At 40.7% G+C, this 14,899-nt stretch overlaps 1 protein-coding gene across 5 annotated transcripts in view; it reads right to left on the bottom strand.

The window, feature by feature from the left end:
• Window positions 1-14,899, bottom strand: part of MAP7D2 (MAP7 domain containing 2) — a 179,839-nt gene that overhangs the window by 65,822 nt on the left and 99,118 nt on the right. For all 5 annotated transcript variants that reach the window (XM_078146633.1, XM_078146634.1, XM_078146635.1 and 2 more), the window contains exons 2-3: window positions 7,795-7,872; window positions 4,845-5,008 (exon numbers count right to left, since the gene is read on the bottom strand). In XM_078146633.1, coding sequence (XP_078002759.1) covers window positions 4,845-5,008; window positions 7,795-7,872 — 242 coding nt within the window. The remainder of the gene's footprint in view (window positions 1-4,844; window positions 5,009-7,794; window positions 7,873-14,899) is intronic.

The following is a 14,899-nucleotide window of genomic DNA, read 5'->3' as shown; positions in this document are numbered from 1 at the left end:
TATGTGAGAAACAGCAAGGAGGTTAGTGTCCCTGGACTGTAGAGTATTTGGTGTGGAAGAATAAGAAGTTAAAAAGACTTAAAAGGCAGGAAGGGGCCGGGTTAAAAAGTCAAACACAGACAGAAGATTTTATATTTGAACCTGGAAATAGCAGGGAGACACTGGAGTTTATTATGGGGAGGGAGCAGTCACAGTCAGAAGTGTGCTTTAGCGGGCAGCTGAGTAGGGGATGTAATGGAGTGGTGCAGGCAATCTCAACAGTCCAAGCATGAGGTGATGAGGGCCTATACCAGCATGGTAGCAGTGTAGATTGTTGTCCTTCATTCTCAGAGAGGACCAAAATGATATCACTATGTCAGGAGAGAAGAGAGAATGTAAGGGGGAGAGTTTATGAAGACAGAAATGACAGGACTTGGTAACTGATTGTTTATGTGGGTGAGCAGTTAAGAACGACACCTAAGCTGTAAGCCTGGTAACTGGGAGGATGGTGGCTCACTCAGTAGTGATAGGAAAGGGCTGGGGGGGGCAGGGAGGGCAGCGGGTGGAAGAGATAATCAGTTCAGTTTTAGACATGTTTGAGTTTAAGATGTCTACAGGATATCTTGTTGCAGATAGGATGTCGGAGGTAGCTGGAGATTCTGACTCTAATAGCTAGTTGGAGATCTGAGACTGGAGGCAGGGAGAGGTAAGAGCTAGAAAAATAGGTGTGAGCATCATGCCCAACTGTGGACTTGACTTCAAAGACTCTTTCTTCAATGGTGAGGACTGTTGTTTTTGTTTGTCCTTCACTCTCTAAGAGGACCATAACATCGGAGAGGTGATGCCATGACTGGCAAGTGAATTGGATTTAAGTGAGGCAGGGCCATGCAAAGTCACCAGCCTCACTCTCTCCTCTGGAGCCATCCAGGTCCAGTGGCAAGATACAGATCAAAATGACTAGAGATGGCCTAGTGAGGATTGTAGATGTTGAAAGGGTGACCTACCAGGTCAAAGATCAACACATTACTTTCAGCACCAATCTTTTTTTTCCAATCAAAAAGCAACAGCAACAGCAGTTGGCTCATTGATGATCTGCACCAGAGATGGTTCTCTTATCTTTGGAGGCCTAACATTGGAAGTCATTGAATTAAGGTGGTACTGTGACCACAGAGTTCCTAAAATATTCCTAATATAAGCTTCAGCTCTTCTGTCTACAGAGAAGATATTTCCTCTGGAAAGCTTTTGGTGAACACTTTGTACAATACTCAGGCCTGCCTATATTATTCACTGCCACCAAAGACCGATGTATCATGTCTGACTGTGTAACTGCATCAAAAGCTGTACTGATGTGGTTCACTGCAACTTAATTCTGTGAACTATCACTGATCAAATGTTCTGTTTTGGTGAAAAGTGTTGTAGCTTGGGATGGTCTTGTTTCTTTAGTCATTAGCTATGATCTTCACTTTCCCATTTTGGAAGACTGTCCTCCCCGCCTTCCCTGAATGGGGCCAAAGAACAAGGCCAGCTTCGGGTTTTCTTCAATGTGCTTGGTGGGACATTTGAGTTATTGTTGACTAATTAAGAGTCAAAAGAGCTTCTGCTACACTAGGTGATATAATTTTCCAATTATGTGAAAACAGCTATCTTGTGCCACACCCAATCTTCTTTTCTGTAGGTTAACTACTCATTGGACAGCATGGTATCCAGTCCTCTTCCCATACTTAGAGGCAGCTCGGTGGTCAAGTAGATATAGCACAGGATTTGAAGTCAGGAAGATCTGAACTCTAATCTTGTCTCACTTTCTCTCAAGATGGGTGACGTGGGAAAATCACTTAACTCCTCTGTGTCTCAGTTTCCTCATTTATAAAATGGAGATAATAAAAGTACCTACCTCTCAGAATTATGGTGGATTAAATTAACACATTGCAAATATTAATGCACTATATGCTAGTTATGTTACTATTATTATTATTTATTATCTCCTTCCATTAAACATGTTCCAGTTTGTCACTGTCTTTTGTAAAATGTGATGAGCCAACTTGGCACACAATACTTCAGATGAGATCTGTATTGGGTCAGAGCACAGTGATAAGTGGGGATTCTTCATCAGAATACTTAAGAAAATTAATTAGAAGCTACCAAATCTCTCAAAATGCAGCTAGGGCAAGAACGATTCTTTAATTGTTAAGTCAAACACAAACACACGCACAAAAAGCCACAAACAAAAAGCTACTCAGAATTCAGACTCCAATGGCTAATATCCCCAGAGAGTATATAATGTTGCATTAGCATCTTGGAAACATCTAATGTGACTTTACAGCGACCCTTCCTAAAAGAAGTATTGGCTAACGTTCTCTTTTTTGTACACTAGGAGTCAACATGTGGAGACTGGAAAAGAAATAGCAAAATGTATGAATGCTTTAAATTGCTAAGTAATGGTGGGTGTTCTTGCTGAATTAAATGAAATCTCCTTTTTCTGATGAGGTGGAGTGGATTGCCTAAGGCAAACGCATTGCTGTTAGCACCGCAGAGAAGGCAATCTAGCTTACCTATCTGAGTTAGAGAGCAAGTGTGCCACTGCACCAGGGGGGTGTATCCGTGTTTCTACCTAGGTCCTGACAGGGATTGGGCAGAACATTTAGATAATGGAGAGCGAACTGGACAGCTACACTAGTTCAAGCCCTCCAAATTCTGTGGACACAGAACAAGTGAGCATGAGGAGAAAGACAGAGGGAGAGACTGGGTAAGATCTTCCCCGCAATGATGAAGCGCAGTTGCATTGGCCTGGAGGCCCCAAGTGTTGGAAGCTCATCAGAAAGGCTCATACATGTCCCTAGAGGCACCTCACATATATGCATATTGGCAATGATGTGCACTTTAAAGTCCAGACACATGTAGCATCACTAGGGAGTTAGCCCATGATGAGCTCATCTCTCAGGCTTAGTGGAAGTTATAAGCCTGCCAGTACCTTCCAAGAACACTCTCTTCTTCCCTTTCCTACAGTCAGGGGACTCAGGGAAGGACCAAGAGCCTCCCGAGAATCAGTGACAGACCCAGGAGTACTTGCTGTTCAGTCATTTCGGTTGTGTCCCACTCTTCATGACTCCATTTGGATTTTCTTGGCAAAAATACTAGAATGGTTTGCCATTTCCCTCTCTAGCTCGTCTTACAGATGAGGCAATTGAGGCAAATAGGGTTAAGTGATTTGCTCAGAGTCACACAGCTAGGAAGTGTCCGAGGTCAGATTTGAACTCATGAAGATGAGTCTTCCTGACTCCTTTCCTGGCACTCTATCCACTGAGACACCTAGCAACAGTCCAGTGTTCTTGTATTCTATCACCCCACATCACCAAAGGAAGGATAGAGGGAAAGAAGTAGAGGGTGGCAAATTGCTCTGAAATCACCCAGAAACTTGTATTCCAATGGGAAATCCTGAACTACGCTTGTTTTTCTCCAGGTCTTACCATGGTGTCCATTCTCCTGTGGGGGCATTCCCTGGTACCCACACTTCACCCAAGGGAAGAAGGAGAAAGACTTGGTCCAAAGCATCATCACTAAGATTTTAACCCAGGTCTTGCTCTCATTTTTGGTTCTCAAGAAATTCTTCAAGAATTGTTGAAATTTTTAATCGCCCAAAGTCACTGTTTCTAGAGCACAGTACATTCTTGTGTTTTGTTGTGGTTATTGTTGTTTTAAAGAAAGGGCAAGATTAAACTGTTAAACTATATTCAAAGATCTTAAATACTATTGAATTCATAAAGGCTTCCTTGCATGCTGTAAAGCTGACTGTCATACATTATTCACACTAAAAGATGATGACTCGTTATACATTATGCATAAAGAAAGATTATCACCTAACATAAGCCTTTGAGTATATCCTTGCCATACTCATGTTAAATAAATATACAGCTTAAATAAGCTTTCCAAACATATTTTCAAACTTCAGTAATAGAGGGCTTTCTCTAATGGAGCCCTCTGTTACCAAACTCTGAAAATACAAAATTATTCATAAAAACAATTTTAAAATAGGTTTGAAAGGGAATTAGGGGATAGAGCATGATGAGGCAAAGTACTATATTAAAATTTAAGTATATGCAATTTAAAATGCGACTTAAAGAAAATTCCATTTTTTCACCAGCACGCCTATTCAATTTCATAAAGTTATCCACTAATTTTTAAAATTAATTAATTTATTGATTTTTAGCTTTCAACATTCACTTCCAAGAGATTTTGAGTTCTAAATTTTCTCCTCATCCCATCCCTCCCCTTACCCCAAGACGGCATGCATTCTGCATACCCCTTTCCCTAAAAATTATCCACTAATTAAGAAGTCCTGTCACATGGCACTCCATCTCAGGACTACTGGACATTTTCACTTACTGTCTTCCATGCTGGGAAGCCTCTCCCTTCTTGTCTCCACCTCCTAATTTCCCTGGTTTCCTTCAGGTCCCACCTTCTCCAAGAGACCTTTGCCAGGTCCTCTTAATACTAGCACTTTCCCTCTAAAATTACCTCCAATTTACCCTTACGTTTCTTATTTCTACGCAGTTGTTTCTATATTGTTTCCCCCCATTTAGACTGTAAGCTCCTACAGGGCAGGGACTGTTTGTTTTGCCTCTTCGTATATTCTAAGCACTTAACGCAGTTCATAGCAAAGAGTAGGCACTAAGTAAATGCTTTTTAGATTTATCTATACTCCACCTGACCTACCTCTTTATTTCTCTATCTACACGGTGCATGGGAGACATAAGACAACCAAGGAATTCCAGTTAGGAGGTGGAAGAATTAGAAAGTAGCAGGTCAGGCACTGCTCTGTCTCCAGTAAGTGACAGGCCTCCCTGCTGCATCTTCCTGGTGAATCTTACCTCCTCCTCCCTGAGCTTTTGTTTTCTCTTCTCTTCCACAGCAGCCCTCTTCTGGTCTTCTCTCTGCCTCTGTTCCTCCAACTTTTTCCATCGCTCTTCAATTTGTTTTTCATACTGGAGTTTAGCTCTTCTTTCTTTCTCTAGGATCTGTTGTTCTCTGGCAGCTTAGGAGGAAAAACACCACCAGCGAAACCACCACCACCACCAATTAAAAAACAAAAACAGGCACTTTGCCATCAAGTGCTTGTAACAAAGTATAAAAATAACCAAAATAGCCTTAGAGCTCACTAGAATCCTAAGAAAGGCAAGGACAAACACCACATGTGCAATGTGGCCCACAGCACTGAATTAGAATGCTGCAATCTAGGAAGAGAGAAGGGCTGAGATTTTCATGTTTCAGTAACCAATTAACTCACTTTCTCCCTTATTCACTTATTATGGTTTTTTGTTGCATTTTTCTTACTTTTCTTACCTCCTATGCCTTTCCTTTCTCACAGGCATTTCTATTTCTGATTTGCTCTTTCTGATCCCCTGCTCTCATCATGAAAAATTTCTACATGTATGTAGATGATCCCTAAAATACTTCTATCAGCAAGTTCCTTTCCATCAAAAGTGGAGAACCAGTTTCCCCCAAAGAGGGCCTCATTAACAGAAAAAAAAATTAAGTGAGTGACATATGTATAAAAAGTCACTTTAACTTAGGCTAATTTGAGGAGAGAGGACTATGAATGGCCCAACTTGTAATATTAAGAACAGGGAAGATAAAATAGGTAACAATTATAATAAATAATTTTAAACATATTCTTCAGTAATGCTCCTTTAAAAGTCATAGCTGGTTAGGGAAAAGAAGGGAAAATGAAGAGGAGAGAATGAGAGGATTAACAGAAAAAAAAATTAAGTGAGTGACATATGTATAAAAAGTCACTTTAACTTAGGCTAATTTGAGGAGAGAGGACTATGAATGGCCCAACTTGTAATATTAAGAACAGGGAAGATAAAATAGGTAACAATTATAATAAAATAATTTTAAACATATTCTTCAGTAATGCTCCTTTAAAAGTCATAGCTGGTTAGGGAAAAGAAGGGAAAATGAAGAGGAGAGAATGAGAGGAAAAGAGAGTTTTACAGATGAGGACCCAAGGCCTGAGGAGGTTAAGGGATATGCCTAGCATCATACTGGTAGCAGGTCTCTTAGGATACTAGCACTAGACACTTTTAAAGTTAGATTGCATTTTTTCAACTATAGGCCTCAGGAGGGCTATTTCCTTGTGCTAACTCTTCTATGAACTTGAGGAAATTCAATTCCAGGCTAAAAGTCTTCTACCTCTATCAATACTTATTTATTTGAGTCTGTCCCATATAATGGTGTAGCTATACTTTGAACGTTCATCACCACCCAAAATTCCTTAGCCTCAGTCTTCCCTAATCATAATCTAGACCAGGGGTGGGGAACCTGCTGCCTCGAAGTCACATGTGGCTCCTAGGTCCTCAAGTGCAGCCCTTTGATTGAATCTAAACTTCACAAATCTAAACTTCACAGAATAAGCCCCCTTAATAAAATGATTTGTTTTGTAAAACTTGGACTCTGTGAAAAGGCCTCACCCAAGGACCTAGAAGGCCACACACAGGTTTTCCACCCCTGATATAGACCCTCAAATCCAAACTTTCTCTTCTTTCAGACTACACTGCCTCCTTTTCCCCAGAACCTAACAGGCCTGACCGTGATCTCAGGGGCTTTCAAATCATCCTTACTGATTTTTAGAGATACCAGGATTCAACTTTCTCTCATCCCCACATACATGGTGCATAAATATGCATCCATTATTTTGTACAGAACTACCTTTCCTTGCTGAACTATGATACTTTAACTTCTTACTATCTTCCATGTACAAGAGAGACTTGAAGATCTGGATCATACCCCTTCAGCCTACCCCATCTCTAACTGCTTTTTATTTAAGAAATATTTCCTTTATTGAATTGAATTTTTCCCCCTCCTAGACATATGCCATAGTCAAGGAAGAAACACCAAATCCCACTACAGATTTGTTCTTTCCCCTTTCACCAAGCTCTACATGCCAAGAACCACACTTCTCTCTCTCTTAGACTTACCACAAGACAATTCTTATATTTCTTACTCTGGATTCTCTATCTTTTCCTCTTCATAATTCTCTTCAAGAAATATTTGAAAATAACTGGTCCAAACCATATAATGTTTTTTTTTTCTTTTCTTTCTCAATGGGGAGGAGGTGAGGTGAAAAGAAGGTGAAAAGAATGGGCAGATTTTCACTGATAGAAAAAAGTTATTAAAAAGGAAAAAGAAAGAAAGAAAATATCTGGGCTATGTCTCCTTTTTCAATCTTTCCCCTCAGTAGCTATCTGTGATTCTCTATGGTGAAAAATCTTTCTCTCTCTTCCCTATGGGGTATGAACAGAATGTTCTGGGTATGATCAGGCAAAGTCTAATATCTCAAAAATGAAACAAAACAAAAACCCTTGTATTTTGTGTCACACATTTTTAAAGACTATATTTTTTAAAGTAATACTTAGTTATTAATGAAATGTGTTGTACATGTCCATACTCTCCACTCTCTGCTGATGAGCTTTCCTTCTTCAAAGCACCAATTCATCCACTTACTCAGCTCATTTCTACCAACATGTTCTTCCTCTTTCTCCTGATTAATTTCTCTGTCTCCTCTGGCTCTCTTCCTATTGCCTTCTGACACACAGCTTTCTTCCATTCCCACACACACACACCAAAAAAACATCTCTGGCCTCCTATTCTTCATAATAGCAGAAACACACAATACAAAAACAGGCCAAAAAAAAAGCTCCTGTTGCCATAGAAATTCATCTCTAGGACCACCTTAGGGCTCTCTCTAATTCTTTCAATTTCTCATCTAGGCTCACTCTCTCTTCTCCATCCAGCCTGAATAGCCAAAATACAACTTACCTAGCGATTTCTCTCGTTCTTCTCTTCTTTCCTTGGCTAATCTTTGTCTCTCATTGGTTTTTAAAAATCCATCCATACCTAGAAGATATAATACAAACAAAATACAATAAGAGACAACCTGAAAGAAGGTCATGTCACAGGACTCAGTCCCAGTTAAACTTGGAATGATAGATACAACAAACAAACCCCCTAAACACCAACTTCACCTCACACAAGTTGACATACAAATAATGGAGAATATTTAAATCATCACAAGACTCTTATTTTATGGCATGGCTACTCCTGGTGCCAAGATAAAAGAATTTATTTTTTTAATAGGGGAAGAGGAAATTCTAAAGCAGATCACTGCAAGGAAATAGAAATTAAGGCAAGAGCCCAATCAATGCAGGGAGGGGGTGCTTTATACTCAACGTGTAAAGTAAGAGAAAAGAAATACAAATCAAGTGTCTCAACCAAACAGGCTTCAGGCAAACTCTGGGGACCTATATCTACTCATAAGAAAACTTAAGAAGTCTGGACATTTTCATCATTTCCAAAGTGTTTAATGTCAAAATAGCAATTACTTTAAAGATAAATCAATGCTGGGTGTCTAGAAAAACAAAAGTAGCTTCAATAGTCTTTACATTACCATAAAGAGCGCTGGAGATTGATGTACCCTTAAAAAAATTACTGAAAAAGTTTACATCCAGTGATTGACTTAGTTACTACTAATGAATTACTTATGTACGGACTGTTGAAAAATGTTGGGTGGCCTTCAACACAAAAGAATCACAGGGTTCCACCCAAAGCACTTTGAGCATCTGGAATTACTATGCAGTGAATATTTTCCTGGAAAAGGAATCAGGCTAGTGCTATTCCAGGAAAGACAACAGTTTAATAAGAATGACTTCACTGAACACACGAATGCGTATACACACATACATACATATGTTCATAAATACATACTGAATGTTTAAAATAACAGCATCACCCAATGAACAAGAACTATAACTATAACCAAATATATCTGAAAGTCATTTTAGATCCTGAACATAATCACCAGCTAAGACTGATATTTATGATGAACTGTTCCAAAAATATATTCAGGGACAACACCCAATCCCAAATGATAAATAAATAAAATGGTCAAAGGATATGAGCAACTTACAAAAGAGAAAGTACAACAAAGCAAAATTTGAAAAACTTAGCGCATAAAAACATGCAAACTAAACCAATACTGAAATACTTTATACCCATGAAATTGAAAAAAGTCATTAAAATAACAAATCTCAATGGTCATGAGGCTGTGGAGAAACAACTCCATGTCTGGTAGAATTTCAAAGTGGTGTAAATCTTTTTGGAAAGCAATCTGTAAGGGTAGCTAAGTGGAGCACTGGTCCTGGAGTCACGAGGCCTCAGACACATAATACTTCCTAGCTGTGTGACTGTGGGCAAGTCACTTAACTCCAACTGCCTCATTTAAAAAAAAAAAAAGCAATTTGTCAGTATTCGGCAAAAGTTAAAAAAAATGCCATACTTTTAAAATGGATAATGCTACTGTTGAAAACATGTTGTTTTGTCATTCCAGTCATCTCTGACTCTTCATGATCCCATTTGGGGTTTTCTTGGCAAAAGTACTAAAGTAGATTGTCATTTCCTTCTCCAGCTCATTTTACAGATGAGGAAACTGAGGCAAATAGGGTTAGGTGACTTGCTCAGGGTCACACAGCCAGTAAATGTGTGAGGCTGGATTTAAAGTCGAGAAGATGAGTTTTCCTGATTCCAAGCCAAGTGTTCTAGCCATTTCACCACCTGGCTGCCTCCTGACAATTACTTATTGTAATATCTTTTACCTATACTGGGATATCTAGGTAGGGAAGTGGACAGAGTGCCAGGCCTGAAGTCAGGAAAACTCTTCTTCATGAGTTTAAATCCTGTCTCAGGCATTTATTAGATTGTGACCCTGGGCAAGTCATTTATGTCTGTTTGCCTCAGTTTCCTCACCTGTAAAAATGAGCTGGAGAAGGAAATGGCAAACCACTCCAGAATCTTTGCCAAGAAAACCCCAAATGGGGTTATGAAGAGTTGGACACAACTGAACATCTATCTATAGTCAACATTTTGTATTTCTCCTTTTTTCAGGCAAAGTCCTAAAAAAAAAAATCTGTGTACATTCATTGCCTCTGCCTCTTCTCCTATCACTCCTCAACATTTTTCATTCTGGCTTCCAATCTCCTCATTTGATTAAAACTGCTCTCTTCAAAATTACCAACCATCTCATTATCATCATAGCTAGCATTTATGTAGCACTTCAAGGTTTGCAAAGTGCTTTTAGAAACATCTCACTTGATCCTCACAACCACCCTGGGAAGTAGAAGCTTTTCTTTTCCCATTTACCAGATGGGGAAACTGAGGCAGAAAGTGGTTTTGTTTTTTTTTTTTTAAAAAGTTGTTTATCCAAGATCATACACCTATTAAGTGTGCGTGGCAGGAGTCAATCTCAGGTCTTCCTAACTCTTGGCCCAGAGTTCTATCCACCTGACCACTTTTCTCAGTATTCATCCTTCTTGCCACATAGACTGCCTTTGACTAGTGACTCATCTCTTTTGGACATTTTCTCTTCTCTGGGTTTTCTTGACACTACTCTCTCCTCTTTCTCCTCCTATGTGTCTGACTGCTCCTTCTCAATCTTCTTTGCTGGTTCATCATTCTTATCACACCACCTAAATTTGTGTTCGTCCAAAGCTTTGTCTGTCCTGGAACCTCTTCTCTCTCTCTTCTCCTGTCCTTCTCTCTGTCTCCCTCTCTTGTCTCTGTCTCTCCCCACCCTCCCTCTATCTCTCCTTGTCTCCATCTGCCTGTCTCTTTCTCTCTCTCTCTCTCTCTCTCTCTCTCTCTCTCTCTCTCTCTCTCACACACACACACACACACCACACACACACACACACAACCAGCTCTCATGGATTTTATTATCTTTATGTATATCACTCCCAATCATCTATGTAGCCAATCCCCTTCTCTCCTGAACTTCAATACCACCTGCCTACTCAGCATTTAAAACTGGATATCCTAGAGACATCTCAAACTCAACATGTCCAAAACTGAATTCAAAATCTCCCCCCAAACCCATCCCTCCTCTAAGAAGGCACCAGAACCCTTCTAGTCTCCCAAGTTCATAACTTCAGCATTATCCTCCACTCTTCACTTTCCCCTCATCTCATATATTCAATGAGGCCAAAAATTACAATTTCAACGACAACCTCACTCTCATCCCACCCATTTCCCCCTACTCATACAGCCTCTAACTTTGTTAAAGTCCACATTGTTTCTCATCTTTCTAGATCGCTGCTATAACCTCCTAATTGGTCCCCCTGCCTCCAAAACATAAAGCATTACACCAATCCATCCTGTACGTTGCTGCCAAAATAATTTTCCTTTAGCATAGATCTGACAACAAAATTCCCCTACTCCATAAATTCTAGTGGCTCTCTATTGTCCGTAGGCTAAAATATAAACTGCTATGCCTGGCATTTAAAGTCCTTGACAACCTGGCCCCATTCTCTCTTTCCAGCCTCATTATATATTACTTCTCTTTCCGAATTCTACAATCCAGATAAACTGGCCTTCTTTCTTTCTTTTTTTAAAATTTTTATTCATTTTGAACTTAAATAGAAAAAGGGGAAAAAAAAGAACAATTCCACATATTCAGCACAATATAAAATCATGAATTTCCATCTCCCACTGTTGCGGTCTGAGAGGTTGCGACCCCTCAAAGACTGGAGTACAGGACAGGGTCGTCTGGAATGAATTCACAGACTCAAGCATTCTTTAGGTCAAGGTGGCAAAGATTTATTGTTATGCTTTTCAGCGGGCAAGGATTCTTAAGGAACCTGCAAGAGACTGAGGATGGAGCTAGGGTTTATATGGAAAAAGGCATGGGAAAGAAATGCCAGGGATACCAATTAGGTAATCCAAAGGTCCAGGTGTCTTTGGGAGCTATGGATGGGAGAGTCAGGGAGTATACCAGACAGGGAGGGAGATGACAGAGGTATAGGTATGGATCTTGGGCATCTGGCAGGAGGAAGAGGCCTTGGGCCAGCCAAGGACAAAACTCCTTGGGCTGGGCAAGGCACCCCTCTCTCTCTGTCTTGATGAGAGAATACTCTGCAACAAGGGAAAGCTTTCTTACAAGACAGGAACTTACTAAGGAATTGGGAGGCTTCCAGAGATGTGATCTGAGGGCTGGGGCCTGAGCAGCCCAGCACTCTCTCTCACCCAGCTTTGTGTAGCCGCACCAGGAAGAGAGATAAGGGTCTCGCTGGGACTCAGGCATGAATAACTGCTAGGCACAGTGTCCTTGGGCTGGGGAGTGGTTGTCAGACACAGTGTTTCTGAGACTAGGCACAAGTACCCAAGCACCCTATCACCACTGTTTACTTTTTTTTCCAAAAATCCATGTAACAAATATTACACATTGTTTTCTTTTTGGTATGGCAATCAGGGTTAAGTGACTTGCCCAGGGTCACACAGCTAGTAAGTGTCAAGTGTCTGAGGCCACATTTGAACTCAGGTCCTCTTGACTTCAAGGCTGGAGCTCTATCCACTGTGCCACCCACCTAACAGTCCCTATACATTGTTTTCAAAGCTAACTTGTGCTTCCTTCTAAATTTTCCTTTGTTCTCTGCTGTGTGCTATGATGGATAAAAAGTTCAGGAGACACAGTTTCTGGGTAATTAATCATTTTATTAACAATGCTAGTATATTATTAAAAGTATGGTCATTTGGCTGTCTCTCTTAGACCAAACACCCTTCATGGAACCCACTTAACATTTATATGCCCTTGGAAGAGTGGGTGCTCTCCTGAGGGTGGAAATCAACTCTGACTGGTTAACAACTAATAAAAAGAATGAATATCATGAGGGGTGGGTTTTTATTCACTTATTCTAATGAGAGGCTGGGGGACATAACTGGGATCACTCAGTTCTGCTCATAGAGAATTATCTTTAACCATATCACCTGTCTGACAAAGTGGAGATCCACATTTTCTCAGACCTTTCTGAGTAAAACACAATGGGCCAGAATCTATCAATTCACCTAGATAAGATGGTAAGGTGGGGTAAATTTTTGGCAGAGCTCAGTAGTGTCCTTCAAAAGCTGGGCTTCAAACAAGGAAATAGGACAAGGAAAAAGCCTGGATCTTCCCCATAATTATTTATTAATAATCATTTCTCTCAGCGCTTTAAATTAGCCTTTCTGAGCCTTATATACTACAGCACTCCATTTTCCATCTGCTAACTTTTGAGCCGGTCATCCCTCATTTCTGCTATCAACTCCCTTCTCATCTCCACCTCACAAAACACCTCTCTCTTTCTGCAATATGCAACTGTCCCACCTTCTCCACAAAACTCTTGTTCACAATCCCTCCAATTACTAGTAACCTCCCCTCCCCCAACTACCTTCTATTTCATTATCTTGTATATATTTTGTATTTATTCTCACAGCAGGGGTTGGATCGGAGTGTATCCCACAGAACATTTGCCTTGACTTCTAGATATCCGGGTGTGGCTGGCTCAGTATTGAAGGACTTGGATGCTTTGAGATGACAAGGCAATCTTCTTATTGATCTCTTGGTCCCCAGATGGCAGCAAGAGCTGTCTGCATCAAGGATCAGCCACTAAAACAGACTGAATCCCCTACAGACCTTAAAAGAAATAATCTCACCCTCAAGCACCTCACCCTCTTTTCCTCCTGTCTGTCAATCACCTCTTGCTCTTTTAAGCCTCTTTCCATGAGGGGTGGAGAAGAAGCTACACACTGAAGAATCTGTTTGAATAATGCAAAGCTGGGGTAAAGGGGAAGTTTTCTACTTCCAGGTTTTTGCTCACACGGATTTCTCCACCAGGAGTATCATCCCATTTCTTCTCTATCAAACACCTACCCATTCTTCAAGGCCCAGCTTAAATCATACCTCCTCCATGAATGGTTCCCAGATTTACCAGCACTGTTTTCTGTTGCTGTTTTTTGGTTTTAGGCAATTGGGGTTAAATGACTTGCCCAGGGTCATGCAGCTAGTAAGTGTGACGTGTTTGGTCTGAGGCCACATTTGAACTCAGGTCCTCCTGACTTCAGGGCTGGTGCTCTATCCACTGCACCACCTAGCTGCCCCTTACCAGCACTGTTTTATCCTTGTTCTGCCTCACTAATTTGTGTGTGTGCTTTCCCAGTATACATCAACCAACAGACACTTATGAAATACCTGACATGTAACAGGCATCATGCTAGATTCTGGGGATACCAAGACAAAACCAAAACAATCCTTACCCTCAAGGAACTTACATTCTATCAAGAGAGAAAAACAGGTATGTTAAAAAGTATATGCAAAATAGATACAAGGTAATTGGGGGGGGACTTGGAGATGGGGGGATCAGCAAAGGCTTCATGTAGAAGGTGTCTGGTGAGCAAACTTTTAAAGAAAGTAAGAGATTCTAAGGCAGGGGTGAGGTGGGAGTATATTCATAGTATGAAGGCCAGCCATAGGCTGTAAAAAAAAGTCACAGAGATGGTGTGCTGGATGTTGTTTGTCCTTCATCCTAGAAAACGACTGATGACATCAGGAAGGTGATGTCATGACTTGCAAGTGAATTGGATTTAAGTGAAGGAGGGCTCCGCAAAGTCACCAGCCTCACTCTCTACTCCAGAGCCATCTGTATCTAGTGGCATGATATAGATCAGGAGGACTGGAGATGGCCTGGGATGCAGTTGGAGATCTTGGCCTTTTGAAGCTAAGGTCTTTCCCAGACCTCAGTTTGACTAAGGCAACACACATTCAGTGATTAAGACTAGGTAAGAAATGAGGCAAAGAATAGCCTCTTTTACCTAGTCCAAAAAAAAAATCATTTGGGAGGGAGAGACTCACAGGGTTTCTGGCCTAAACAGAAACAACTGCAGATTACACTTACCCTGAGCCTTCTGAGCCCAAACAAAGTCCAAGTGAGGACTGGGCTGGGACCTACTGTTGACCGATCTACGAGAGCCTGTATAAAGAATAACAAGGCCAGTGCATCTAAACTGTAAATTACGAAAGAGGAATAGTGTAAAATAGGGTTGAAGAGGTAGTTTGCGTCTG

This window comes from Phascolarctos cinereus, unplaced genomic scaffold (genome assembly GCF_003287225.1).
Source record: "Phascolarctos cinereus isolate Bilbo 61053 unplaced genomic scaffold, phaCin_HiC Scaffold_726;HRSCAF=1367, whole genome shotgun sequence".
Classification (NCBI taxonomy): Eukaryota; Metazoa; Chordata; class Mammalia; order Diprotodontia; family Phascolarctidae; genus Phascolarctos; species Phascolarctos cinereus.
This window is presented reverse-complemented; position numbering and strand designations above follow the sequence as displayed.